At 48.0% G+C, this 10,256-nt stretch overlaps 1 protein-coding gene across 1 annotated transcript; it reads left to right on the top strand.

The window, feature by feature from the left end:
* Positions 1-3,735: 3,735 nt before the first annotated feature.
* LOC124680633 (formin-like protein 18) lies at positions 3,736-9,676 on the top strand. The gene is made up of 7 exons (XM_047215703.1): positions 3,736-4,023; positions 4,193-4,578; positions 6,019-6,640; positions 6,724-7,603; positions 7,732-7,928; positions 8,177-8,412; positions 8,485-9,676. The coding sequence occupies exons 2-7, from the start codon at positions 4,402-4,404 to the stop codon at positions 9,376-9,378; spliced, it is 3,006 nt and encodes a 1,001-aa protein (XP_047071659.1). The 5' UTR covers positions 3,736-4,023; positions 4,193-4,401; the 3' UTR covers positions 9,379-9,676.
* Positions 9,677-10,256: the final 580 nt, after the last annotated feature.

The following is a 10,256-nucleotide window of genomic DNA, read 5'->3' as shown; positions in this document are numbered from 1 at the left end:
CTGCTTCTCCCGGTCCTCGCGTAGCCGTTCCCTATGCTCGGTGGAGAAGCGGCGGTCCGCCTCGATGGAGAGGTCGACGGCGGCGCCACCACTCCTCGTTATCCTCCTCACGGGCATGGGCGTCATCCTCCACCTTCTTGAGCGACTCGAAGGACTCGAGGATCGCCTTCTGTTGCGCCGCCTACTACTCCACGTCTGGCCCATCATCGGACTAGTCGAGGGACTCGTCGTCCTTCGCTTCCGCTACCGCCGCCGCCGCTTCCTCCTCCCAAGCCGCCAAATCCGCGGCCCCCGCCTCCTGCCGAAGCTGCAGCTCCAGCTCCTCCCGTCGCCGCTGGTGCTCCACCCTCTGCGTCCGCAGCCGTTGCTGCAACGCCTCCACATGCCGACGCAGTCGCAGTTCATCTTGGCGCCGACGATCCTCCCGCGTCTCTCGATGCCACGCATTCGCTTCCCGTAGCTGCTGCCGCTCCGCCTCCCGCCGATGCCGATCGGCCTGCCGCTAGTGCCGCTCGTTCGCGACAAAAGCATCTACGGTTGCCACAGGCGCCGCCGCTTCCCACTGCTCGTATTCTGCGAGCTGCGGGTCCTCCTCCACGTCCTCGTCCATGTCGTCGAAATAGGGGGTGCCGGCAGGTGGAGACGAAGGTGGAGACGGGGTGGAGGCAACGTGCAAGAGTACGTGGTAGGAAAGGGACAAGACATTTTTCGCTACGGCGGCGGCTATGGTGTCCGTTGAGCGGAGGTGTCATTTATAGGCGACAATGAGTACGCGCGGGAAGCGATGAGAAATGGCGGGAAGAACGCGCGAGAAACGCCGAGTACGCACGGGAAGCGGCGAGCGATCGCGGGATCTGATGTGGCGCTTGGCGCCGGAGCGTCCGATTCACGCCCTTTGCGAAGTGGCCAACATGGGGTTACCGTCGTTTTTATTGGGCTCGAAACCGCGCCGACGCTTTTTGGGGCACGCCGGTTTAAGCAAAACCGCGCCGGCCCCAAAATGGCTATCGGACCGCTATCGGGAACAACTATATGGAGATGCTCTTACTCCCCTTTCCTTGTTTGCCCGAGAACAACTATACTAAGTAAATAGTATAATACTATATGGTTCTCTCTAGGGTTCATGAATAAAATGAAGTCAGTGTTTTTTGTAGCTATTTCTTTTTTTTCCTTTTCCTATCTAACCATTTTTTCAAAAATTTGTAAGTTAATTTTTTCCCTGTCGTATTGGGTAAAATAACATCCCGATGCGGAAAAAAATGGTAACATTTTCAAAATTTAAACACATAAAAAAGTTCTCTGTTGCTAGCTCGCTTGCAACTGGAAAAATTATTAGTTGCAACCCATTGCAACCGGATAATTCTAGTTGCAGCGACATGCAACTAGAATTTTTTTCAGTTCCAACTCCATTTGTAACTATAAAAAAACATAATTACAACCATATTTCCAACTGAAAAATATTTTATTATTGAAAGAAGTCTGAGTTGCAACAATACTTGCAAACAGAAAAAATCTCAGTTGCAACTGCAAAAAAAACCCCAGTTATCACCATACTAACAAACATACGAAAATCTCGATGGCAACACCACACACTAAAAAAAAAATCTGAGTTGCAACCCTACTTATAAGTTGCAACTATAATAAATAATAATAAAACTATCATACTCCCTCCGTCCATAAATAAGTGTAGATGCGGGTTTTTCAAGATAAATTATGAAGTAGAGTGAAAATGCATTGGGAAGATGAGCTAAGTGCATCTCTTTAATTCTTTCACCTCCAATAAGCTAAGTGCATGTAGAAAATAAGGAAAACATATGCTCAATATTATTAGGTTTGATTTCCGTGCGATGAGAGAGAAGCAATTAAAGTGTATTAAGAAGATAGAAGTACACTTTTTTGTGGATAAAATTTAAAGCTAGATATAGACTTATTTGAGGACGGGGAAGTACGTGCTCTCTATAATAACCGCATGGTGACCGAATCGTGTAAGCCTCTCGGTTCACGATTTATTGGTCAGATCATTGGTTCGTTTTGTTTAAGTTCTGGTACTCCGTACTTAAAAGTACAAGAAGAACACAAATTTTATAGCTTTTTTCCGATAAAGGGAATATATTAATATCAAAAAGATATCAATTACACCCAGCCTCTGCAACAACGCACCACCCTAATGGCACTACGGATGCACACAGCCAAAAAAAGGAAAAGAAAACTAAGAAATAAAAGTCCCGCTACAGTATCTCGGGCCTAACAACAACAATACATCCACCGCCAAGACAACACCTGAAGTACAGACTCTCCAAAAACGACGCCTCCAAGAAGGGAACAAGGTGCTCTAACACCGTCGTCGCCCGATCAACGATCTTAGGTTTTCACCCCGAAGATAGTCCCCACTCTCAAAACAATGCCTCCAACAAGGTCATTGCCGGGCACAACCAGCTAAGGCCGGACCTTGGGATTTCACCCCGAAAGGTAGGACTCGAACTTCACATATGTTGTCGCCCCCACTATCATACCGCTGTTGTGAGGCCCGGAACACCAAGCAAGTCCCTCAACAGCGCGAAGACTTGAACCTCCCTTAGCTAGTCCTCCCTCCGGCCTTCATGTACTTCTCTTCTTTCGACTTTCATCATGGATCCATAGTCACTTGATGTCAACACAGAAAAAGAGCTTCGCGCCGCTCCCTCCAGACCAAACGGTCGGAATAAAAGCATGGGTGCGCACGACCGAATACCACCGATCCAGCAAACTCCGGGCACAAAGCACCGTTACATTCGCCGGCGGAGCCTTCCGGAACTCAACACTCCGGCTAGATCACGAGTCCAGGCCTCCGTAGGTCTTCCTCTTCACGCAAGAGAGACCCTAGGACCACGCCCGCCACCCGCCACCGGGTCGACGGCGCCACCGCCATCCGGGGCCGCCGCCCTTGGTGCCGTGGTCCCAAACCATGAGGAGGAGCGAGTGCGAGATCCGTCTCCATCACCGCCGGCCCGGCGATGCCGAGGCTAGGACGGAAGGAGAGGATCGCGCCGCCGGGTTCCGGGTTTGCTACGCCGCCCCCATCACCGCCCGCCCGAAGGTCGCGACGAGGAAGAGGAGAGCTGCGCCCCCGCATCAAGGCCATGCCGCCGCCACCATCACCGGCCTCCCGGCGAGGGGCCGCGCCGCCACCACCCTCCACGGTCCGGGGCCATCCCCCCGTGCGGAGGCTAGCCTCCTTCCGCCGCACCGGAGGGATCATGCGAGGAGCCCCGCCGCCCCCATCACCAGCCGCGCGCCGGCCGCCGGCGACGACCTCCGGGGACGACGAGGAGGGCGGGAGGAGGAGGGGAGGACGGCGGCGGCGGCGGCTAGGGTTTCCGCCCTAGGTCGCCCAGGAGGGGGACGACCCGAGCGGTTGGTGCTATGACCAGATATGGTTTCCACAAATTTTATAGCTACCGTGTAGATGTAACACAAAAACTCTCCGTGTCTAGTTCTTGCACCAAGAAACATTGGCTGAGTTAGTTTTTTTTTTTTTTTTTTTTTGCGAAACACAGTACAATTAATACAGTACTTGAAATCTAATAGACTAACTGCACGTGCAGAAATCCCTCATGTATTTTTTTTGCGAAACACAGTATAGACGTAGATGTTTACGCATACGCACATAACGGGAGTGTGATATCTACATGTGACGGTTATACATTAAGGACGGACGGTTATACATTAAGGCCTAAGCTAATTTTCAGTAGCAAATCCGATACTATATCCCGTGATTCTCGTGGTTGCTAGATTCCAGAATCAAATCGCACGTTAATCAGACAGCCTTTTGAGCCTCCTAGCCTCAAGGGGAGCCTCTTCTTCCTCCTTCCTCTCAGAAAAGCAGTCCCCAAAAATAGCAAGCTATGAAGCAACAAGGGACGGGAGGCTACTCCATTTTCCTTTTTTTTCGATTTCCGTCCGCCGTATCATGCCCGCGCTCGTGGATTGGCGGTGGCTCATTCTCCTCTGGCGAAATTTGTTTCGGGCCGCCAAAAATCGGAGGTTTTTTTCTCTCTCTCTCTCTTTGTTTCCTCCTTTCCCGCTGGATGCAAGAACCGCAAATCCGACTTAGTTTTTGGAATTTACTAGGAGTAACTACTCCGCCGAAAGTTTATATTTCCCCCCTATTCCTCTTGCTGTTGTTAACATTTCCGTGGTTAATTGTATCCAGGAAGCAGCCCCGAGCCGAGTTATAATCTTATCGAATTCGGGCCAACATTTTGCGCACATAATTTCGATAACGAATCCGAGAGTTTTGGTCTCAAGATCAGCACATTGGAGAGAATAATCAAGCGAGGAATTGGGGATCGATCCCCATTTGGGAGCAATGGCTGATTGGGCGATAAATTAGGAGTCGATTAAGCAAGCAAATAATATAGGATGAGGCGGCCGAGGAGCAAATTGAAATTGCTCCTCAGCGCATGCCTCATCTCTCTCCTACTCCTCACGCCCACAGACTGTGACGGGCTGCAGCTAGTCGCCGCAATCAGGAAGAACTTATTTTGGCCACCAGCACCTCCCCATCGGCCTCTTCCAAGTAAAATAGGTGATGAATTGGTAAGAATTTAATTTTGTTCAGGCATATGTATACCATATTTGCTCCGTTGATGGATTACTGAGGTTAGAAGAATTGTGTGCAAAGAACAATAAACCAAGAAGCCAATAGTTTGTGGTCATCAGCAAAACAATGACGCTACTTATACTTGTAATCCTGCTACAAACCATATACCGGGCTAAAGGCAATACTAATAAAACAAACGCTGAAGACACTAATGTTGATTTCCTTGTGTGATACACATGTCACTGCCTTTTTTTGCTTGGATTTATGGTATCTGGTATTGCACTTTTGCACATGAGGTGGAATTTGTGTCTCAGGAGAATTACATGTAGAATTACTTCCAAGATTTGCTTTTTTTATGATCTATCACGAAACTTCATGTAGATTTACATGTCACTGCCTTTTTACATGTAGAATTACTTACATGTAGATTTACTTTCCATATTATAAGCAGCGTCCTTCATGAATGACCATGAAACCAAGTGAAATTGACTAACACCTGAGCAGTAACATTATGACTGTCATGTTTCATCTCTGTGTTATTTTCCTTATTTTACTGTTGTGTTAAATCAAGTTTCAGTGACAATTGATCAGTACTAGCATTTTGACCATCATGCATGTTCACCCGTTTAGTATTTTCTTACAATTATAAGCCGCTAAGCGAGCGGTGAGGCTCCGCTCAGAGGAACTGAAGCTTAAGCGTTTTGTAAGGAACCGTACAGACAATCAATCGTGAGCAAGATCTTGTGTAATTTCTGCAAGCTTAAGCAGTAGTAGTACCAGCAAACACACACAACAACATGCAATGCAAGTTTGCAACACATGCATGAGATGTGGACGAAAGGAACACCTGATGCGTAGCGGCCGGCAGTGAGTAGCGGAGTAGGTTGATCTGGACGGAGAGGGGGCGAGGGGAACGAGTTGCTGGAGGAGGGGGTCGTTGGCTAGGCGGCCTGGGGTAAGAAGTGGAGGGCAGTGCGGGAGGAGCTTGACCAGCGGCGCGTGGGAGAGGTTCAATGGTGGAACCCGGAAGAGCTTCAATGGCGCCGCCTCTCTATTCATTCTTGGGTCGAGACTAGAGTGGTCGATTGGTTCCTAACACTAACCGGGGGGCTTTTTTTTTCCCGCTCAGCGCTTAATGGGCCGCTCAGGGCCAAAGCGAAGCGGTTTGCTACCTATGAGCTTAATTTTCCGTTGGAGTGTACCCTCAGGACCGCTTTTTTGAACGATGTCTAATATTTAATTCACTAAGGAGGTAAGTCTATCCTCTGTTTTCAGATGTAGCCTTGCCAATTTCTGCATGTTAGCTATATTTTCTTCTGTATAAATGGGAAATACCTGCCTTCTCAAGAACCATTAAATGTTCAGTGTATGATTCATGTTGTAAGTTAAAGTACAATATCCACATTTAACTAACTAATAATTCTCATGCATTGCAGTACACACAGGTGGAACAATTGTGGCTCAACCATGGTCTAGATAGGATACTCCTTCAAGATGTCAAAAATCAATCCCACCACACCATTTTATTCAATATAATCAGCAATTCCTATAGAACAAATTATAAGTTCGAGGAAAGAATGATCACTTCTTTGTTGCATGAAGTTGCCAATACTCTCCAGGACTGCTTGAGTAAGCATAATTCAGTTTTGCCACATGGCTTCTCAGGACATAGCCAGGTGGAGGAGGAGGCAGGAAGCTTATTGTCAAATTCCAATAATTTGAAGCTGCCTTTTGCATCAAAAATAAGATATCTCATCGAAGGAACTTCAGCATCACATTTTTCTTTGTCACCGCCAGCAAAAGAAGAAATCAGGAGCACTTTGTTTTCCGAAGCAGAGTCTCGTCCACTGGTCACTAGCATAAAAAAGTCTTCTAACGCAGAGGGGGAAAAGAAGAGCAAGGACAAAGACTCAGATTCATCCACTGTTGTCTTGGGTTTGGCAGTGGGCTGCGTAGCATTGGTGGCTCTTATTGTGTACTTTTGTGCTTGTCGTGGAGATGATTCAGCGTCGCCATATGACCTTGGGAGAGATGATAAATCACTCCTAGGTTTGACAGGTGGTGCAGCTCACTTTTGTTCAGTTTTTGCCCAATATGTTGAACATCATATTTACGTGTATTAACGCCTTTGCATGCATCAGGTTCTTCCCGTAAGTCCAGTGCTACACCAATTGATGTCAGTAGGTTGGGAGCATTATCGCGCAGTTCGTCTGAGATCCCGCAGTCAGAATTTGCAGTACCAATCAAGTTGCATATTCCACAGCCATCCGCGAAGTTGAAGTCAGTAGGAGCGATGTCAATGAAGGAAGAACTAATGGAGCGGCATAGCAGGATGAGCTGTCACGAAATAACAACCGTGGCTGGACAGCCGACGATACCTAAGTCCCTAGCCGAGAAGGCTGCAGGTTCTTCTGCTACTAGTAATGTAGTTACACCTGCAGGTCCACCACCACCACCTCCTCCAGCTCTTCCTGGAAAGGCTCCTCCGCCTCCTCCAGCTCTTACTGGAAAGGCTCCTCCGCCTCCTCCAGCTATACCTGGAAAGGCTCCTCCACCTCCTCCACTTGCACCCGGTGCACCTGCACCACCACCACCACCACCACCAGGAGCATCAGCACCACCACCACCACCACCACCAGGAGCATCAGCACCACCACCACCACCACCACCAGGAGCATCAGCACCACCACCACCACCACCACCAGGAGCATCAGCACCACCACCACCTCCGAAGCCAGCCGGGCCTCCACCACCACCTGCTCCAAGAACTGGAGGTGGATCAGGACCTGGACCTCCACCTCCACCACCTAAAAAAGGTGGACCACCTGGAGCTGGACCTCCGCCGCCAGCACTGCCCGGTGGTCCTAAAAAAGGTGGACCACCGCCGTTTAAGAAGCCAGGAGCGGCAGCTCCTGTTGCAGAATCTTCAAAAACAAAGTTGAAGCCCTTCTTCTGGGACAAGGTTAATGCAAGTCCAAATCAAGCAATGGTGTGGGATCAACTTAAAGCCGGATCCTTCCAGTAAGCAAGCCAGTCCCTAAAGCTAAGTTCTATTTGTTGTTTCTGCTTATGCTGCTGATGTTGTTTTATACCTCGCTCAACTGTGTACTTGTTGCAATTAACTGTTCAACCGTATTAATCATTTGTAGGTTTAATGAGGAGATGATCGAAACTCTTTTTGGTTGCAACGCTGTGGACAAGAAGAGTACCGATGGCAAAAAAGAGCCAGCAAAGGAAGCTACTCAACTTGTTAGGATCCTAGATGCTAAAAAGGCACAAAATTTGTCAATATCACTGAAGGCACTCAGTGTTTCAGCTGCAGATGTACGTACTGCAGTTACAGAAGGTAAAATCGACATAAGTTTTCACCCTCAAAGTTCCCCTGCACAAGCACGGTGAAGTACCCAGTTTGTTTTTTATTTTCCTGTCTAAAGTTGATAACTTCTTTCATACATGAAATTTCCACCATTTCGAGGAGGTGAAAAATGGATAGATCTTTCATTTGTACAATCTACAATAAACACTTGAATGTTGTTCTGTGGTAAGCTGGGACCAATAATTGGGCTTGTTGTTCCCTTTGGTAATTGCATGCAGGGCATGAACTCCCCTCTGATTTGATACAAACATTGATACGGTGGATCCCAACTAGTGACGAGGAGCTAAAGCTTCGACTGTACAATGGAGAGATGAGCCAGCTTGGTGGGGCCGAGCAATTCTTGAAGACCATCATTGAAATCCCATACATTTTCCAGCGCTTGGAGGTGTTACTTTTCATGGCCAGTTTGCCGGAAGAAGCTGCAAGTGTGAAGCAGTCATTTGAAACCCTAGAGGTAAAAGTTAAGATTTAGCACATACCTCGCTGTACTGATCAATGCACTAATCAAGATTTACTGGTTCATCAGGTAGCCTGCCAAGAGCTTAGGCACAACCGTCTTTTCAAGAAGCTACTGGAGGCTGTACTTAAAACCGGCAACCGAATGAATGATGGCACCTTTCGAGGGGGAGCACAAGCGTTCAAACTCGATACCCTCCTGAAGCTGGCTGATGTCAAGGGGGTCGACGGCAAGACAACGCTGCTGCATTTCGTCGTCCAGGAGATCATCCGCTCGGAGGGCGTCCGCGCGGTGCGGGCGGCCAAGGACCAGAACAGCAGCATCTCCAGCGTGAGCAGCACCGATGATCTCAGTGAGGATGTTAGCGACGACACAGAGCACTACAAGCAGCTGGGCCTCGCCGTGGTATCGAACCTAGGGGAGGACCTCCAGAACGTCCGTAAGGCAGCGGTCCTGGATGCTGATGCGATGACCATCATGGTGGCGAGCCTCGGGCACAGACTGGTGAAGGCAAACGAGTTCCTGAACACGAGCATGAAGAGCTTGGAGGAGGAGAGCGGGTTCCAACACAAGTTGGTCCAGTTCATAGAGCAGTCCCAGGTGCAGGTGACCCACCTGCTGGAGGAGGAGAAGAGGCTTCGCTTGCTGGTGCGCACCACCGTGGATTACTTCCACGGCAGCACTGGGAAGGATGAGGGCTTACGCCTGTTTGTCATCGTGCGTGACTTCCTGGTGATACTGGACAGGGTGTGCAGGGAGGTGAAAGAGGCAGCTGCCAAAGCAGCCGCTGCTATCAAGAAAGAGGCGGCCGCCGCCAAAGCAGCTGCGGCACCGACGGCACCGCCCACAAGGGGCAGGCAACCGTCCCAGACGTCCATGCCTCGACAGCATCTGAAGCCTGCGATCCAAGGCCGAAGGGGAAAGGCACACAGCAGCTCCAGCTCATCTGATTCTGATGACTGATAGGCACCTAGCTACCTAGACTAGCTACATCAAACATGGCAAGATATCAAATGGACGACAATAGCATATGCAGGAAGGGAATGAGCACCATTGAACTCTACCATGTATGTTTGTATGTATCATTCTGTATTTCACACCACACTTGTTAGAGCGATGAGATGTGATCGCAGCATAGGTGTAGGTTAGTCAAGGAATGTGGATGGTGGTAAGTCAGTTCAATGGACTGCTTGTAATGCTATCTTTTCTGCTAGTCTTCCCACTAATACATGTAGGCCTTGTTCGGCGGCAGTGTTCTTCAGGGTATTGTATTAGTGGGGTGAGAACAGTCCACTCACCCAATCCCCTCAAAACCAATTCCATCCTAACTCCCTACAACACACTCTCATTAAAACGCTAATTGGTTGACATGTTTTGAACACAAATTCATAATATCATTATGAAGCATGCATCTAAGCAAATCAATAGATCCTATAAAAGATGCAATATTTATAGCAGATGAAAAGAAGTAACTAAATCATAATGCAACAATTTCTAACATCCAAAAGAGAATAACATCCAAAATCATTAGTAGTGTCAACACTAATATCTGTTCTGCCTCCAATTGCATTGGTACCTATTCTTTGTACTGGTTATGTTTTTTGGAAAATCCTAGAAGATTCAGTTTGCTTTATTGTCATTAACTGCACGTATTCCTAGTGAAATATTTGTTACTAGGAATCTAACGGTTAGGATATGATTTACATAAGTCAAGTATTTGTTTTAGAAGTACATGGATACTATATTTAACTCATAGTATATGATTTACCTTCCATCAACATCTTATGATCTTTCCTCGATACTAACTGGTAATCACATATGATATACCAGAATTCCTTTCT

The sequence above is a fragment of the Lolium rigidum genome, unplaced genomic scaffold (genome assembly GCF_022539505.1).
Source record: "Lolium rigidum isolate FL_2022 unplaced genomic scaffold, APGP_CSIRO_Lrig_0.1 contig_23365_1, whole genome shotgun sequence".
Lineage (NCBI taxonomy): Eukaryota > Viridiplantae > Streptophyta > Magnoliopsida > Poales > Poaceae > Lolium > Lolium rigidum.
The sequence above is the reverse complement of the archived record's forward strand: the minus strand, read 5'-3'. Positions and strand labels throughout refer to the sequence as shown.

What these genes read in the sequence shown, in the direction of transcription:
- LOC124680633 (XM_047215703.1), top strand. Translation starts at nt 4,402, where the DNA reads ATGAGGCGGCCGAGGAGCAAATTGAAATTGCTCCTCAGCGCATGCCTC. An exon ending in GTAAAATAGGTGATGAATTG is followed by an intron (nt 4,579 to 6,018) that starts GTAAGAATTTAA and finishes CATGCATTGCAG; the next exon opens with TACACACAGGTGGAACAATT. An exon ending in ACGTACTGCAGTTACAGAAG is followed by an intron (nt 7,929 to 8,176) that starts GTAAAATCGACA and finishes AATTGCATGCAG; the next exon opens with GGCATGAACTCCCCTCTGAT.